Genomic DNA, 19,538 nt, shown 5'->3' on the forward strand with positions numbered 1-19,538 from the left:
CCCAAGTATTGATACTTTTTAATTATCTTGTGACATAAATTCTCAAATATATATAATGTATTATATATATTTATTTTTATATATATTTTAATATTCATCTCAATAATCGGACCAATAAAAATAACCAAGTAATTAAAAACGCTCCAATTATTTTTTTTCTCGTTTGTTTTTTAGTGAAAGATAAATTAGTGACGTAAGTGATAAAATTATAATTTTATACTATCATTTTTTTTAAATGATTTTTTGTTGAGTTTTATTTTTACTTTGTCTTTTGGTTAATAAGTGGACAAAGTAAACGGGTCGTCGAAGAACGACAGGTACAATTTGAACGTCCAACAGGATTATCACTTAGCGGAGTATTATTATTATTATGTTTTTTTTTTTTTAGTAGAATACATAATTAGTGGTAGGAAGCGAGAGTTGTCGACAAACTGAAGAATAAAAATAATAATTACTATCTATATATATATATTTTTTTTTTGGTACGTTAAATATTTTTTGGATTCTAGAATTTAATTTTAAAATATTTTAAAATAAAAATTATAATATTTATTTTTATTCTTTAGCTATAATCGCCATCGCAGTCTCAGTTTTAATTTAATTACATCATATATATATATATTTTTTTTTTTTATAATCACACAGAAAAAAAAGATTTCTTGGAGTGAGAAAAAAATTACTGCGCAATGAACCCTAGAGAATCTGAATTATGGTAAATTACCGTAATTTACCGCAAAATTCCGTGATTTACTGCAATAACTGTATGGTAATTTGCAGCAAATTACGGTAGTTTGCGGTAAAATAAATGTATAACACGGCAAAAAACCGAAATTTACGGTATTCTGGAGAACCGCCATGAATTACCGCAAATTTTGGCATTCTGCGGTGAAGTACCGCAGTATTGCTGTAAATTTAAGGTGGATTACCGCAATTTTTCATGTAAAAAATGAATCGTCAAAGTGTAAAAAAAGCGTATGTTAAAAGTCTGTGTGTTGAATTTTTTAACATTTTTATGTCAATTTAACACACAGTATTTATCTTGTTTGAACTGTCGCAATTGATTGATTTTTTAACACACAAAAATGTTATTTTATTGAAAAGTAACATTTTTTATATGTTACTGTCAAATCAACACACAAAATATACTAAAAAAATGTTGACCGTCACATAAGAATTCTTGAAAAATGTTTACTTCCAACAGATGCGTAGGTAATTTTTTTTAACACTCACAACATGTTAAAATAACACATTACTACGATTTTGACTTTTTTTTTTTACTGTGTACCATAAATTTGCCGTGAAATGCGGAATTTTACCGTAAATTGCCGCAAGTTACCTATTTAACCTAAAATGGCATACTTTACGGTAAGTCTTCTGTATATCGTAAATTACGGTATTTACGGTAATTACTGTACTTTACCATAATTCGGTTTCGCTAGGAAATTTTTTTTTAGTTCTAAGAAAATCTTTTCCTTCAATTCATATTGAAAAATATTTCTTGTACCAAGAAATTTTTTTTTCTGCGCATATGATGTTCAACATAAATCAAAGCATATAAATTCTAGACACGTGATTGTAGATATAATTGTAATTGTAATAATAGCAATTATTAATAATCGATAAATTACACACTTTGATCTTAATAAATTGACAAATCTTACTGTATAGCCAGAATTTAATTAATTCGTATGAACACAGTATAATTATTTTGTGTAGAAAATACATCTAAGAGGTAATGTGGGCGTGGGATGGATTACAATTACTTTATTTTACCACCGAATTTAAAATAAAATAATTTTCGTTGAGCAGAGAGGTCAAGTTTCATAATTTTTTTAGTACAAGTATTTAATGAGAACTATATTTAACAAGTGATAATTGATTTTAATTTCCGTTCCGTAATTTGATTATATTTTTATTCAATTTAATTATCTTTCACAAGTTCACTCAATGACGTGTCGCTTCAATAATTATTCCGATTTCGCCGATAAGAATTATCAGCTATCGGATAAATTGTCATTAAATGTCAAGAAATTTATATTTTTATTCATATATATATTTTTTTTGGATTCCGTTGGACTTTCTAAAGGCTTTGACGCGAATCGCGTTAATTAACTATCAACATCGCAAGTGGTCTCGTAATTACAATTCAACATTTTTTTCTCTTATTTATTACGTAGTAATAATAATAATTATTTTTTTTTATTGATAAATCCTTATAATTACTAAATAAAATTAAAATTTTTAGCCCACCGTAATCGATTGGTCTAAAAACTGCATTTTATTTCACTGTAAAAAATCGGGAGTGAATCTGGATTTTATTTAAATTCGAATTCGAGCTGTCACTCAGAGTTCCGAAGTTAAAAAAAAAATTACTCCGCATGCGCAGTGAATTGGGATTTTTGTATGGGCAGAGTGATTTCGGAGTGACGCGGATTTTATTTAAATCCGCATTCACTCCGGTCCGAAGTTTTAATACTTAAATAAATTAATATTTAATAGAAACAGCTGTTAATTAGAAACATAATTATTTAAATAAATAATTCATTGAGATATTAATAATTAAACTTAAAATATTATGTTTTTAATTTATAAAATGTTTTAGTAACTCACGTAATTATAATTTCATATATATAATACATAGTGAAAATATTAAATTATTGAATAGCTATGGTGACATAGTTTTTATGGGAATATTTTATATTTCGTTACAATATGAAATGTTATCTCGTGGTATGGTTGATGTAAGTCATAAGACAGTTTGTGACTCAGTGGAAGTTTTATTATCAGCTGCTTATAATTTTTAAAAATCATTTCGCGCGAATATATGAAAAGGGAGCTCGTAATTATTTCCGTACGCAATATAAATGTCTAAATATCAAAGACAGCTCACTATGTATTAGTAATTTTTTTTATAATTAATATTTTCCGAAACTCCCCTTCGGAGTGAAATTCACTCCGAGGGAATTAAATGAATAAAAAATCATTCACTCCGCGTTCACCCCGCAAATTTTTTACAGTGTATTTATTATTTTTTCATGGGTTTTTTCTCGAGAATAAATATGTCGTTTTTTTTTTAAATTACTAAAGAAGCCAGCGAGATGAGGGTCAATCGATCGTTTACTCGAGAAGTATACATTTAAAATTAATTTAATGGTTGGAAATAGACGACCAAGTCTGGCTTGTGAACAAATTTTTAACTTCCTCTTGCAACAATAATCATAATAGTAACAATAATAAATAAACAAATAAATATAATAATAATAACACAAGAATCAAGTATTGATTATTTCAACTCACTCACCCATTTCGCCATTTATTTTCCGGTAAATGTTCAAAGTTTTTATTATATTTTTCCTTCATATGTTTCGTTCTCTTCTTGTCACTCTGCTGACCCAATTCAATCATTAGTAACTTTTGTCCAAAAATAATATATTTTTTTACCAAACGTTTCATTTATGTCATTAGATTTTTATCCATTTAAACAACATAAAAATCCAGTGTGACTTAAACGATCCAGGTCAGACTCATTATTTTATTTTAAATGTCAAAAATAATGTCCAGTTTAGTAAATTGCTATTGAGATCTTGTCTATTGACAATCGTACAATCAATTCCCTAAAACTCACGGGTTTTTAGTTTTAGTTCAACACTGAAATAAATAAAATAAAAATAAATTTTCAGTTAATGTTTAAATCTTCTACAGATTAATATCGTCAGTCTCTTCCTGGGATATGATACTAGATCGATTTGATCCGACGTCAAGATCCATCGCGAAGGGTTTCATGGGTCCTAAGAGCGCTTGTGTCGCAATCGGATCCTCGTTAACGGGACTTAGATCCAGAGAGCTGTCACTGGAAGTAAAGAAAAAGACTTCTACGAATCATCCAGAGTAATCAAACACTACTAATTAATAAAACCCACCCTTATTAGCTATTATTAAATCGTACCACAATCCATTTACCTCACGATACTGGCACGATCACCCGAGCTCGTAGGAACTGTGCAATTATCGCCATTGCAAGCGCGCTCCCCATTGCTGCTGCTGCATGTTGACGAAGTTCGCGTTACAGAGGACCCGTGAGTCGCTGATGCCGACGAAATGCTGGCAGTAATTCCGGTATTTATGCTGGAACCAGCGATTGGTTCTCTGTGGGAAGCTCTTCTAGATTCTTCGTGACACTCGCATCGACATTCCTCCGGCTGGACGTAACTGTAACCAGCTTTGCTGTCTTCCTCTGGACGTGGTATCGTTTGGATCCTCTTGGGAGCTTTCCGACGCTCAGGAATCTCTTCAAAATTAACCCAGTTCGTCGGCCGAATGGCGGGAGCTCTGGGTGGCAGTGGTGGCGGTGGACTCGGCGACTTTCCCGCGGCTCTTTTGACAGCATCGGGTACCACGCGCTCGGCAAACTCAGTAAATGTGTTCATCGAGTGCTTACGTGGGCTTTTTAATTTAAAACTGTCTTCCCGCGGCAACGAAATCTTCATTTTGTCAGCCCGTTTGTCATCATGTGATGTCTGCATAACGAATTCGTCGAGCAGAGTTGGATTAATGGGTGTTGTAGACCTCGGCCGCTCTATTGGAATGGTTCTTACTTCTTGCAGCCGCTGTTTTACTGGCAGCATTGGTACAGCGACACTCTTCTCCATGGGCAATGTCGTTGGCACGTAAGGAAGATCCTCTTCAAAACTTTCCTCATTAAACAAACCCTTTCTCTCGTCCGGTAACTCATCGCTAACAACTTTCACTACCTTATTTCTCACAAAATCAATTTCGGAATCACGCTCAGACTCAGAACTATTGTGATCTAAATCAGAAACTACACTCGGTGTCTTAACTAAACCATCTTGAGATTTAACCATAAGACTTTCAGATAATCTTTGAGTTGACTCTGAGGATTTATCAGTCTCTGGCGGCACCTTACAACCCGAGCTTTCAGTTCCGTTTACTTTATTTTTTTTATCACTTTCTGTTATTCTCAATTGACTTTCCGCATTTATCGACAGACCGTCGATCCCCGATTTACTTTTATCACCATTTGATTTATTCTCGACAACTTTTGATTTGCTTTCAACTCTTGACACACTCTCTTTGCTTTTCCTCTTCGGCTTGACGATGGCTTCACCAGCTACCCTGCTCTTACTTTCAACGGAATCCCTACTCGAAACACTGACCGACTTAGCGTCGGATTTCCCGACCTCCGCAGACCCGGGTCTCGACGGGACCTCAATGTGTTTTGCCGTTTGAATACTGACCCGCGAGTCCTTCGACGAACTCTTTGACAACTGGGAATCTTTCGACGTGCTCGGTCGCAGGGGACTCTGAAGTTCCTCGCGACCCGTCGACTCAATCATCGCCTCAGTTCTTATCCTTATCCCCGAGCCCTGATGTTCGATCGATGCCTCAGTCACGATATTGCCTGTCCGCGGTTCGTTTTCATACTCATCCAACAACTTTGTCGGCGTCTCAATGGGTATAGACACGCTCTCAGACGGCAAAGCCTCCTCATAATTTCTCGAGTCAGCATGCAAGCTTATAAAAATTGAATCTTCATTGCGACTGGGTCGATCCGCCTCGAATCGAAACTCAACATTCCCGATACTCTCCAACGACGGATGACCCATTAGTTCATGATCCGGAGTACTACCTCCGTCATACTGAATACTTTTCTTTCTCTCACGTTTCTTGAAAATACTCAGCGTTGACGTAAAGACATTTTTATTCTTCGTACTTCCTTTATCAACAGACGTGCGCTCTCGGGATTTAGATCTACTTCTCAAGCTTTCCGTCGTATCTTTAATCTTAGATGTCAAGCTCCGTCGAGGTTTCACGCTCGGCGTCGGCGAAGGCGACTCGGGACTCAGTGCATTAACTTCCGTCCGTGTCTGCAGAAAAACAATCCCATAAAAAATAAAAAATCCAATTCATCTCACGGAAAATACTTCAAAACTTACTTTGAATAAAGACGCAAAACTACTTTTTCTCGAAACCGATGAAGGACTCGGAGTTCTCGAGCCCTCGAGTTCCCGAACTTTCTGATGCCGCGGTAGTTTCGGACTTCCACTGAGACTCCCGATGCTTGGAGTTGTCTGAACCACATCCTTAAAATTTTGAGCTTTTTTTCTCTTATCATTGAAATCAAGCGTCACTGGCTTCTGTACCTCAACACTCGTTTTTACATCTCGTTCCTCAACTTTCTGCGGTTTCCGAATAATTGGAACCTATAAAAAGGCACAAACTTTTAATTAAACACTTCCTTCTCAATTCACTTCCTTCTCAATTTAAATGTTTTATTTTATTTTATAATATTTTATTTATTTAGTTTTTAAAAAACCAAACAAACGGATGACGTGAAACCAGCAGCAGAACATTAATTTAAATTTTAATAATCATCTCTATCAAACCAAGGAGCCAGGAGGTATATGAGAGAAAAAAAATAACGTGCTGAGATGTCTGGGTAAACTGGGATACAAAAAAAAATAAAATAACAAAGAACAATTGCAAATAAAAACAAATGTATATACAAACAACGCACGTAATTTTTGTTTGTTATTGTTTTAACTTTTTTTATTTTGTTTCATTTTTGTTGCTGTTAATTCTACAAACCTCAAGCCTTAACGAAGATAGCTGACTCCCTCATCACATCTACAAATATAATTAAAAATACTCATGTGTGATCTACTTTATTGATCAGGACAGTAATTAACTACACGATTAAATTGACTTGTATAGATGGATGAGATGACATGAATAAAGTTATTATTTAAATTTATGAATCCTAATTTATATAGAAATTTTTTTTATTGTCAAAAAATTTAAATTTAAATTTAAATGCTAATTGATTGAAGACGATAGAAAAATAAAAAATTAAAAAAAATACCTCGATGTTGACCTTTTCCAAGACCCGCTTCGTGATCTCGACTTCACGCTTAAATATTTCTTTACGTTCTTCATACCCCCGTCTTCTTGGCTTATCCAGGGGATCAGGCTTTAGATTCCCGCCTACCATTGGCACCTTTATGCTCTCTGGAATAAGGGCTTTTGTCGTGTCAGCCTCCCGCTTCAGTAACATAATCTCCAAGTCTTCTGTCTCTGGTTTTGAAGTTTCAATCGATGTTTCCGCTAACGTGGGCTTGCTGCCACAGAATGACGTCTCTAAGAGACATTTGTGCGGGCTTGGTGATCTATAAATACAAAATGTCAGTATAAATTTATTTATTTAACACGATGGCAATTTAAGATTAATGTATGCAAGGATAATAGTGTAAAATCCTTGAAGTATTACCTGGAAGAGGTAGCAGAGACAACTGAGAGCCTTCCGGATACACCGGAGCCTTGACTCCCAACGGAAGACAGTCGTGACGTTCTACCACTGATATTAAGTAAAATAATCTCGGAACAATTACTATCTTTACGTTCCCGTTCATGTTTCAAACTAATTCCACACTCTGATTGTGTGCCGTCTTCTTTTTTCCTTCGTGCTCTCTTTGAGTCTCTTTTAAGATCCTGAGCATGAACTGGGTCCTGCAAGTCCAGTTCCTCTGTAGACGATCGCAAATCCTGGGCATCTTCTTTGTAACCCAATGACAGGGTCGTTCCGGCTGGTGGCTCTGCTCCTATTCATTTTTTAATTCTTGTAAAATTCTATTTATGATAATTAATATCTCGTAGCTACAGCAATTTTTTTATCAGATAAAAATAAATGAAGACTGCACGATTTCTTATTTAAAAACTAAAATAAAAGTTCAGTTAATGCAACTTCTAGAAAAAAATCTCATATGTAATTTCTGTGCATTAAAAATCCATTTGAATATTAAAATCCAATTGATTTTCTGGATTACATAATATCAAAGTTTACAGTAAAAACAATGAAGTTATTTTTAAAATCTTGCATAATTCATGATAAAAAAAAATAAGATTTCATTCCAGAGCATTAAAAGTACGGGTTTGAATTATCTCTACTTTTTACTGAATTACTTTTTACCCAAAAGTTTTTTAATTTATGACCCCGTAGTCGTAATTGCTGTCGCTTGTCTCATTCAATATAGTCGACTACCCGTTATAAGTCTCTTCCCCTCAATCGGCAGGTACTGACTCCAAACAACCCTCACTTAACCACTTTTTTGAGTTTCGTACCAGACATCCCGTTATAAGCCTCCGTTAAAATTCTCTAAATTATAAACTAACAAGAGGAACAAAATATCAAAATTAATGATGAAAATTTACTATCGATCTTTCGCGGATAATAATTTAATCAATCTTAAGTAAAATATAATTTATTGTTGATAATTGTAATCATTAATTACAATTAAAGCTTCTGTTACAATTTAAAAGTTTTATTGAGCATTATGTTGATCAATAACAATTGTTATTATTATTACTGTAATTAATACCCTTGTCATTATAATTTTTTCCATTAAAATAATTATTAGTGTAAAAAGATAAGTATTTATTTTAGCGCCATAAGCACTAGAAAAATCGGGACACTGACGATGCAACAAACCGTAAATATGACGTTTGAAATCCCATAAAATAAAACAGGCTTATAACGAGTAGTCGAGAACAAAACTAAACGCACGGTCGTAGGAAATTTAAATTCCAAGAAAAGTTTCCCCAACGTCCCCTAGACGACTTATGACGGATAGTCGACTGTAATTAAAAATATTTTTATAACAAACTGACCTGCCAGTAATTCTCTCTCGGGAGAAGATTCTCTTGAGTTGTTACTGTCCTCATGATGGGATGAACTGCTGGCCCGACTGATGTCGATCCTCGGCGTGCTGGGAGTCTTGAGTGAACTACCAGGTGTTAAAGGAGTCGTCACCTCAATAATCCCCGGCATTCGTGCTGTTGTCGATTCTCCCTGCATTACAATTTAAATAATAATTCCTCAATTCCACATTTGGCTCTGCTACAAACTCCTCCCTTTATCGCCCTCTCCCTTTCCCTCTCCCTCTCTTTATATTTTCTCTCTTTATTTTATTTTCAATTTGTCCCTGCGTTCTTTTTATGCTATAAAGATTTATAGATTTATTTATTAAACTTTTTATCCTTGGACGATCGACCGACGAGTTTGACGGAAATTTTTTATTACAATATGTATATATTTGTCTCTCCGACGTGTTATTATTTATGGATTAAACTCTCGATTTTTTCCGATTTCATCTACGACATCACGGCGAATTTTTTAGGCGACTGGTAGAAGTGATTGCCGGTGAGGACTTGATACATTTTGTGTGTGTTAGTTTTTTTTGTAGCTTTAACTCACGTTTTCCACCTCGTCGGACAAATCCTCGAACGATGCAATCGGCGCCGGTCCCAGCTTCCTCTGATGGCTGCTTGGCAATCTTGACGCCATTCTCAACTCGTCACTTTAATTATTCTAAAATTAATAATAAAGAAAAAAAAATTTAATTACTTAAATATTATAAATTATTTTATAAATTTAAAACATGCAATCTATTTTTTTTAAATTTACCCGCTAAGGAAATTTATGTTAATAAAATTCAATAAATTTTTTTTCATAATTATCTTCACACTAGACAAAGAATTTGAATACTAGAGAATGACTTTAATATCTCATGCGGAATTTTATAAATTGCGTTACACTGGATAGTAAATAATTCCTTAGTTAAAAATTTAAATTAAATATAAATACTAAATTAAATGCATTTTTATTAAAGTTCTTCAATAAAAAAACCTTTAATTAAATTTTTTTACTACTTTTTTAACCCTTTCAAACCTACCGTGCACAATTGAGGACATTAAAGTTTTGTTAAATAAATATAGCAAAATAAAAATTTACGTAACTAAAAACGGTTGTTTCTGTTTGCGAACATTATAAACTTCGTAAAAGCTTTTTCAATATTTCCATACTCAGTAGTACCTACTATAACAGGAAAAAAATCGGTTCATGAAAATTCCAAAAAACAAAAAATCAGGTTTGAAAGGGTTAAACTTTCCCTCCACTAATTCTTCTATTTTTCTACTCACTGTTCAATTTACGCGGAATTTAATACTCAATAAACTTCGATAATTAATTAGACATTTACTAACTATTTTTTTATTAAATAAAATTTTAGATGAAAAGAGAATTGCACTATTTAAAAAAAAATTATTATTTGACATCTATTGGATAATTTAAAAAAAAAATAGACAACAGTAAAAATCATCACATTTGAATAAACAAATTTAAACTACTTCAAACACAATCGATACTGTTATACAATGAACTAGTCTGTTGATAATTACAAGAGTTTTCAAAGCATCAATCGTATTAGCACTTGGAGTATCACATCCGAAGGTCGTCTTACTAATTACTCATCCGTGAAGAGAAAAAAAAAGGTTAGAAAATCCAAAAGTGCACAACTCAATCGCTCATTTTATTTTTAATTGTTACTTTTATTTTATAATATTAATTAATTTGTTTTATTATCAATTTATATTCAACTTAACCTGAAATTAGCAGACAATCAACAATTTTTGAATTTTTTGTATTCAGCGATTTAATTTTTAAAAAAACTAAAAATATGCACATGTAGAAAATTTTAAAAACTATAAGTGCAGTTTTTAAAAATATTTTTTTTTTTAATTTATAGTTTCATAAAATACCAAATCATTATGAGACGTCAGCTAATTTCAGTATCATACCAATTCGATTTTTTTATTATTTTTTTTTTTGAATATCCCGCCTTTTTGTCTTAGATGTCGCTCTTTTTTTTTCAAACCTATAGTTACGTTAGTGTTGCTGCCAGTAGCTGATGGAGAAAAAAAATGGAAAATGTAACGACAACAATAAAAATAAAAATGGCAGCTAAATATTCCGTGAGTAATCAGTTTTACTTTTTTAATTAATTGCAATTAAACTAAGAAGATTTATATAATGATTTACATAAGGGTTTTTAAAATAAAAAATACAAAGACAAAAAAAAAGTTAGGCTGATTAATTGTCTCTATGAAGAGTTATCGTGTTTACGAAGTTTCGGACGTAACAATTGACAGCACTGGTTTCTTGAGTTAAAATAATTCATTTTATACTAATGGAATAACGAATCGACTTGGTATAAGTTTCAAATTGTTCCTTAATAAATTCTCTATATGCTAGTATACAACTCGACTTATTTTGGTGTAATTAGAAGAGTGTAGAAATATTTTTGTGTGAGTAAAATAGTCGGAAAAAAACAGTTCTTAAGCATCCTCAGTATTTTCGCGTTCGAGGTGTGCAAAAATAGTAAATTTATATACCTGAACTACTTATTTTTAAAAATAATTCGACTTTAGACAACTGAAAAATTACTCATTTATTCTTATGAGTGTAAATGTAGCAGACAGACAAATTTTAAATTATTACTAAATAGAGTTAATAATTAATAAAATAAAATTTAAAAAATTTTGAAATCAATAAGTGCATTTTTTATAAATATTATTTTTTAAATTATTTACTCTATTTATTTATGATTTTAAATTTATCTGACGTCTGCTACATTCACACTCGTTTATTTTTTATATAAAAAATTTAAAAATTTTTGATTGGAAAATTTTAGAGAGAATTCTCCTCGATTTTACTTTGAAAAAGTTTTTAAAACAAAAAAGATTGAAATAAAGCAAAAGCTTGAAGTTTATTTCAAAATTTAAAATTCAAGGATTAAATTTTTTTGCCTGTTTTTAGGTAGATTTTTTAAAAAATCTAGGTATTGTATTTGTCCTCATAGTCGATTTTTCAAGGAATTTTGTCATGACCTATCATAAGTAATTGAGTAGAGTTCGAAAATACCATTCGTTGAAAAATTTATGTATGTATATGTACATAATTACTCTACTTTATTTTCACAAAATATCAATAATTACTCTAAAAATCTAAACATAATCTGACATTAATTAAAAAATTTACGTTTAAATTTACGCTTAAAGGTGTCAAGTTAAAAAAAAAATATTAAAGCATTTTTTTGAACCCGACATCCCTAGAACCTCGGCGTCAAATATAAAATATAATTTAACTTTAAGTACACCAAGTAATATGAACACCTATTATTTTTGTCTTTTTGTTAAAAAATTCTTGTCTCTCTTCTATACTTATTTTATAATTAATTACACGCTCACTATTTTTTTTTTTTTTCATTAAAAAATATAAAAGGGTACTAATAATATAGAAAAGGTAACTTGAGACACTATTGTTATTATTGTTTTTTTAAACATATACATTTACATTGTTACTTTTTGTATATCAATCCTCGAGACTTTGCGAAACATGGAAAAGCTCAACACTCGACTAAAACTCACTAAGATAAGAATGAAAAATAAGACAATAGAAAAAATTACGAAAACAAAATACAAAGTACAAGAAACAAAGCTCAAACAATTAAGTACCAACGAGGTATTTGAATTTTCTCACGTAGAGCTATGTTATATATATATATATATATATATATATATATATATATATATATATATATATATATACATTAGGGTGTATCAAAAAATAGAGGTAACTCATCACAGTTTTCTATTTTTTATTTAAATAACATGGAAAAAAATTTAAGCTTGGAATTTTATACCTCGGCAATGGCTGATTGTACGGATAAGCTCGATATGTTTTTGTGGGGAATTTAACCCTCAACAAAAGAAGTTTTTTATCCATTTTGATAAATCTATCTGTTCAAAAGTTATTAGGGCTTGAAGTCAAATTTATAGTGTTTCGAGATCTTTTTACTTTTCCGGCGAAACTATCAGACTTATCACAAAATGTTATTCAATGTTTTTTGTAGACAATTTTATTCCCTACAAATTATCTCTGATAAATTTTTTTTCAATTCCACATTCTTTTCTAGTTATTTCCATTTTAATGTCAAGCTTTTGAAATCGATCAGAACACTATTTTTTTAAGAGAACACTAAAATGTAAATAACTAGAAAGTTATGCGGAATTTAAAAAAACTTTATTAGAGATAATTTGTAGGGAATAAAATTTTCTACAAAAAAGATCTCATGACATTTTGTGATAAGTCTGATAGTTTCGCCGGAAAAGTAAAAAGATCTCAAAACACTATAAATTTAACTTCAAGCTCTAATAACTTGAACAGATGGATTTATCAAAAGTTGATAAGAAACTTCTTTTGTAGAAACTTGTATTCTCTATAAAAGTATATCCTGAGCTTATCTGTACAATAAGCCATTGCTCATAAAATAATTTAAGTTTTTGCCAGAGGTAAATAGAACTCACACATGAATTAACAAGACAATTGTTTTGGTAACTTTGAAAAATTAAGCTCACCATGAAAGAAAAATTAAATATTTGAAAGCTGCTGAGAATTTTCGGATTCAAATCGAATAATTTAAAAAGTTATAAGTAATTGGAATTTTTTGATTCAATTCAAACACAATTTGCACACCTCTAATATATACATATATTAAATTATTTTTGTTATATGTTAAATAACGACAGACTACTTACAACACATTTCGTTAGCGTTTTAAAATTCTACTGTGCACTAAACAGTTTTCTAATAATAGTAACAAATATATATATATATATCTATATATATTTATATGTATATATGTTATGTAAAAGTAGCAACGAAAAATGTTTGATTAAACATGAACGGAAACATAAAAATTTGAACGCACGCGCTCGGTGCTCTTTCTCATCTAAACTGATTTTTTTATGTATATATATATGTATATGTATATTTAATATTTATATTTCATTATATGTACAGTGTAGCTACTATATAATATTTACATTACTTCGAGTATCACGAAGTGATATAAAAGCTTGCAGAGAAATCTGACGTTATATATTCTAGAATATTGAATAGAGTTATTTTCTTTTTTTGTGATAACAGGAAGATAAAAAAAAATAAATTAATATAATTGAATAGAAAAATATAATAATGGAAAAAGTAGAGGAAGAAGAATGAAATAAAAATAAATGTCTTGAGATACTTTTAAAGTCTTGATTACGAATTCCCGGCGATAGTTGAGACAGTTGAAAATAATATAAAGGAGAAAGTTTTATATCATTAATTAAAATCTTAATTAATTATCAAATCAAGTGAATTGATGATTCTTGAGAGCTTTTCACCGATGACTAAATTCAATTACTTTATTAAGAAAATATTTTATGAAAATAATTATCGTGTAAAAAAATTTTAATTATTCACTGCAGTGATTTTCAAATTTAGAATTTCCAAGTGAAAATTTAAAAAAATTCAAAATTCGCGGCAAAGTAAGAATTTCACATAGCCTTATTTTTTAAATGAAAAATTAATATTCTTGTACTTAATATCCACGATTAATTAATTTTTTTAAAAATGTATGAAATAAATCATTCTACATTCAATTCAAACCATATTCAATTACAATAATTGTTTACTTTCGTATGTTCAAAAGTTGTAGAAAAAGTTTAAATTGTCTTGAATTTTTATGTCCAATGTACAGTGAGGAAAACAAATTTCAGTTGCAAGTAAATATTACGATTTAAGTAAACATGTTATTGTAGTAGCGATTAAATATTTTTAAAAATAAACTATAAAATCATTAATTTTTATAAATTAACTTTAATTAAATAAATCTAGACAGAAAAAAAAAACGATTTTTTGACGCAAAATATTTTTACTCGCTCCGAGAAAATTTCTGAATGTTAAATTGAAAATAAAAATTTCTTTGAGACGAGAAAAAATTTTTCTAGTCTTCAGAAAATTTTTTTTTTCATTTCATAATGAAAAATATTTCTTGCACTGGAAATCCTTTTTTTTCTGTGCGCATTTGATTTTTGAAATATGAATTATATATTTCAAATTGACTAATTTCATTCGTAATGATTTTATAATCAAATTATCAATGGCTATCGACATATCGCGATCGATTTTGTGACACACACACACGGTCGCACACACAAAAGGACCACGAAATAAAAAATCTATTAACCTCGTTTGTTAGCGAAAATAGAAAAAAAATAAATCAAATTGTTAATTTGAATACTGTTAGATCTTTGATTTTTTTTTTTGAATTTGTGCATTGAAAAACTGTCAAACTTGACCGAACAAAAGTTAAAAATGAGAATAAGAATAAGAAGCCTCGATACTTCTTATCTTTAAGTTTTTTTATAAAACTTTTAGAGAATTTACAAGAAAGGTCATGGAAAGCAATAAAAAGTTGCCAAAAGGTCGCGGGGCTTTGTGTTACAGGTACGGAATCTAACGTCAATAATCTTCGTTCTCCCGTGCGTTCTATATCAAGTTTAAAATTTTTAAATTATATAAACTTGGGAAACTAATAGAAAAAAAAATGTGAATAGAGAAATTTTATATGTTAATGCATTTTTTTATTGACTCAATTTTATTTAGATTATATGTTATTTTACTTTTCATAAAAATATAAAATCATTGATTTAAATTTCGATTCAACTATAACTTTATCAATACCCAATTTAAAATATATTACATGATATTAATTTTATATAGATTTTTAATACACTGCACTGTAAAAAATTTGAGTAGTGTTTATTTATTTGTTTAGTAATTTAACTCCCTCGGAGTGAAATTTACTCCGGGGAGTTTATTTTAATATTCAAATTCCGAATTAAAATCCAGATCACTTCGATAAAAAATCAAACTCCTTATTTACTTGGTATGCGGAGTGATTTTTTTCAAAACTCTTAAACTCCGAGCTATGAAGTGAATTCGGATTGAAGAAAATCAGTAATCACTCTGAATTAACTTCCGATTTTTACAATGGGTAAAAAATCGGGCGTGAATTCGGATGTTAATTCAATTCGAATTCATTTCGTTACTCAGAGTTCCGGAGTTTAAAAAAAAACATTCCGCATACGGAGTAAATAAGGAGTTGGGTTTTTATCGGAGTGATCTACATTTTATTTGAATCCGCATTCACTCCAATCTGGAGTTTTAATGTTAAAATAAACTCCCTTCGGAGTTAATTTCACTCCGAGGGTGTAAAAAAAACTCATCCGCATTCACTCTAGATTTAATCTAAGTTCACTCCAAATATTTCTTCCATTGTTTACACTAAAGTATATAAGCAAATTACAAAAAAATTGATAAAAAATATCATGGCTTTATTTTAAAAACAAAATTAACATCTGCAAATAATTTACCGACTTTTATTTAATGAATCCGGTCTGTAATAATAGCAGACTACTCTGCTGCAAAACTAAAGTTTCAAATGTTCATAAGCCCCTTTTTACCCATAGGTCTTCTCTCTTTTTTGATTGGTCCGTTAGTCCCTGATGGTTTTGCATCAACCAGACAAAATTCAATAGAGCAATTTAATTTAAATTTGCAGTCAATAGTTTGTTTAAAACAATTAAATTCAACAACTACACGGTAAATTTAATAAAATTATTATTTATGTAATTATTTATAATTGTTACCTGAACAACAATTAAATTTAAATGTCACATTCAATTTTATCTGTTCCCGACTGCTATTTCAGACTAAAAAAGCTAATCAGCTGCCAGACCCGGGGATAAAAAAGGCTTAAGTCGTTTAATTATTCAAAATTATACACAAATATTACTCTAGTATTTTTAAATATTTCATAATAACAACAACAATTATAATATTTTTAAAACAAAAATAAGCAGCTTAAATTTTATTTTATATTTAAAAAAAATACTACCGCACAATTTTTGAATATAAAATAAATTTGCTAATCACTTTTAATATTAATTAAAAAATTAACCTAGTGCACGCGCCCGCTACATTATTTAAAAAATAATTAAAAAGATTAACCAGAATTTAAAAATTAAAATTATTTCATAATTTATAAACAAATCTATGCATACCCCAAGTGATTGTCTGTTAATTAAAGTGAGCTAGAGAATTTAATAAGATTAATTGTCCTTGAAAAACCTCGAGCTAAATTTTTAAATTATAAATAACGTCATAAAAAAAAGAAAAAAAAACTAAGAGTATAAAATAAATAAAAATCAATGGATTTATCCAAGAAGAAAAGGCAGAAACTCCGAGGCATATATAGGAAATAGCCTCCAGTCGACCTGAATCCTGGCTCGTGACGTCGATCGTCATGACCTGACCGAAGTGTAAATGAGGTCAGTCAACCAAGTCGACGACGATGTCGACCGACAACTCAATTTCCATATCCGACGATATTGTAATCGATCCTTACGATTAATACATTTGACCCACGTTAATTAAACGTAATTTTAAATTACACATACATAGATTTATACAAAAATATATGAAAGCGTTAACGTGAGTCGTTAATCATACAGGATAACAGATGCCTGACGAAGGCTGTCAACTTCTCGCGCCACCCTTGACTTAAAATCCACCCGTACCGTGTAAGCGTGACATCAGAGGGTTCGCACGCGAGGAAACATTCAGTTGTGATATGATACCTTGGTCAGCATTCGCGCCTGCTCATTATACTCATATTCTACATACATACGTATTCCTCTGAGAGTCCTTGTAAAAATAAGTATCAAAGGACTACTTTTAAATCCAGAGAAACGAATCCTTCAAACCAATAAAACAACAAAATATTATCCAACCAATTAAATTATCGAAATATATGAATATATATAATATAAACAGACAAACAGTTGAAATAACAGTATTCAAATACAATGTTTAGGTAAAAAACATAAATTAGTGTACAGAGATTAAACTTACCCTCGTTAATTCTCCCTTCCTGGTGCACTTTAAATCGATCGGCTATTCCATGCCTTCCATGTGTGCATCGACAAACGACTCACGGCTCGCCCTAATAGCCGTCGCAGACTCAATCTGTCTTTTTTATATATTTTATTTTTAAAATTATTATCTCTTATCCAACAACGTCCTCGTTTACGTGATTATCGCAAAATACTGTGCGATCTAGTCTGTTTATATAGGCGAGTCTTCACAATTAGCTCCAGTTACAAAAGAAAATAATTTATGATTATGATTACCAACGACAATCAATGCCGTTCAATATCATTTGGATAAATTTAAAACATTTTAAACAAATATATCAGTGGATTTAAAAAAAATAAAAGAGAGTATGAAAGCCCCAGGCCCCACTACCCTCTCACACGACCACTATATTTACATTTTTACGAGGACCAGAGACTCATCATCAGGCACTTGGGCATCAGCACTTTCCTCCGACTAAACGACGCGCGAGTACCCTCGGTGGTAACTCCGCACACGTCACTCTCTCGCACGCTGCTCGTACGCGACTGGAAAAAAAGTAAAGCGAGGGTGTAGTAAAGCATGTACATATATATATATAGAATGAATGTATAGGGTGGTTGGTCATGGAGTCGACGCGCAAGCTAAACCAGCACGACGTTATTCTATATTGGACATTTTATCAGCCGTGAGCTCGAATGTGGCGCCAGTGGTTGAAGCTCGACAATCGATCCGGATATACTTACCCTCGTAGCTCGTGGTATTTTTCAAGGGGTGATGATAATGCTCTAGCGAAAGCTACCATACTATCTAAACCATCGCCTGACGTTATGTGACAACGTACTACTATTACGCAAGGGAGCCATACACTCCAGTACACTTTGCTAGCCTGAATATTCAGAAAAAAAATTTATTTATCATTATCATTATCACTATCTCTATTGTTATTAATAAAATATGAAACTAATTATCAATACTTATTATATATTTATTCTTATAAATGATTTAATTGTTAGTACGTACATTTGCGCCAGCACAAAAAAAATTTAATTTAATTCATCAAATTTTGTAAGACCTGGGAGTGAACTTCATGTATCGTATCTTGAAACTTCACCTGCTCTATTATCAACGCACACCTTTTAGGTTCCATGTTAATAATCGTATTACGGGTACATATATAATTACGTAGTCTATTTAACTTTAGAATTTTATGAGATTAATCGTTAATTTTAAATACTATCGTAAAGTGCATTTGGAATTCTCTAGTTCAAGAAAAATATCAATGGCGCGAAAATATTAAAATTTTAAAAATTACATTTTTTTTTTCTTTTAATTTTCGATGGAAACTTAAAAATTAAAAAAAAAAATTTAATTGGTTTCAGTTTTATTTTATAAAATTATAATTTTTTATTTATTCTCAAGGTATTTTAATATTTACTGGATGATATTCAAGTGTTTGTATCATGCGTGTGATAATTTTTAGTGAAAATTATTTTTGTTTTTAAATTTTTGTATTTTCGCGGCATTATTATCTCATGCGAAAAATATATATCCGGGAATATATGCCAGCAAAATAGCATACATACAATACTAAATATGTAAGCCGCATATATACTATTTTGTCGGGATATATATTTTATTGTACGAGATAATCAGCAACACAGAAAAGGATTTCTTGGGGCAAAAAATATTTTTCATCATAAATTGAAGAAAATATTTTTCAAGACTGAAAAAAATTTTCTTGGCACAAGAATTTTTTTCCGTCCCAAATAATTTTCATTTTTAAATTAGAATGCAAAAATTTTTGAGGCAACTGAAAATTTTCTTAGTGCGAGTAAAAATTTTTTAAACCAAAAAATCATTTTTTTTGTGTAGATAATTTCCA

At 30.6% G+C, this 19,538-nt stretch overlaps 1 protein-coding gene across 5 annotated transcripts; it reads right to left on the minus strand.

Annotated features, from left to right (window-relative positions):
* Positions 1–478: 478 nt before the first annotated feature.
* Positions 479–18,503, minus strand: LOC103568128 (uncharacterized). Of its 5 annotated transcripts, none has more exons than XM_008544840.2 (9): positions 18,400–18,503; positions 17,654–18,201; positions 9,269–9,382; positions 8,683–8,863; positions 7,286–7,616; positions 6,881–7,184; positions 5,955–6,221; positions 3,961–5,885; positions 479–3,850 (listed from the first exon to the last, which is right to left on the minus strand). In XM_008544840.2, the coding sequence occupies exons 3-9, from the start codon at positions 9,356–9,358 to the stop codon at positions 3,697–3,699; spliced, it is 3,252 nt and encodes a 1,083-aa protein (XP_008543062.1). In that variant the 5' UTR covers positions 9,359–9,382; positions 17,654–18,201; positions 18,400–18,503; the 3' UTR covers positions 479–3,696. The 5 variants fall into 5 exon arrangements, with proteins under 5 accessions (XP_008543062.1, XP_053594765.1, XP_008543063.1 ...); XM_008544842.2 differs by having other exon boundaries at positions 3,765–3,872; XM_008544844.2 differs by having other exon boundaries at positions 3,772–3,850; positions 3,921–5,885.
* Positions 18,504–19,538: the final 1,035 nt, after the last annotated feature.

This window comes from Microplitis demolitor, chromosome 4, assembly GCF_026212275.2.
Source record: "Microplitis demolitor isolate Queensland-Clemson2020A chromosome 4, iyMicDemo2.1a, whole genome shotgun sequence".
NCBI classification, from domain to species: Eukaryota; Metazoa; Arthropoda; class Insecta; order Hymenoptera; family Braconidae; genus Microplitis; species Microplitis demolitor.

Excerpts from the sequence above, each read along its gene's own strand:
- LOC103568128 (XM_008544840.2), bottom strand. The coding sequence starts at position 9,358 with ATGGCGTCAAGATTGCCAAGCAGCCATCAGAGGAAGCTGGGACCGGCG. Across the intron at positions 5,886-5,954 it reads GTTTTGCGTCTTTATTCAAA|ACACGGACGGAAGTTAATGC; the intron begins GTAAGTTTTGAA and ends GTTTTTCTGCAG. Across the intron at positions 3,851-3,960 it reads GATCGTGCCAGTATCGTGAG|TGACAGCTCTCTGGATCTAA; the intron begins GTAAATGGATTG and ends CTTTACTTCCAG.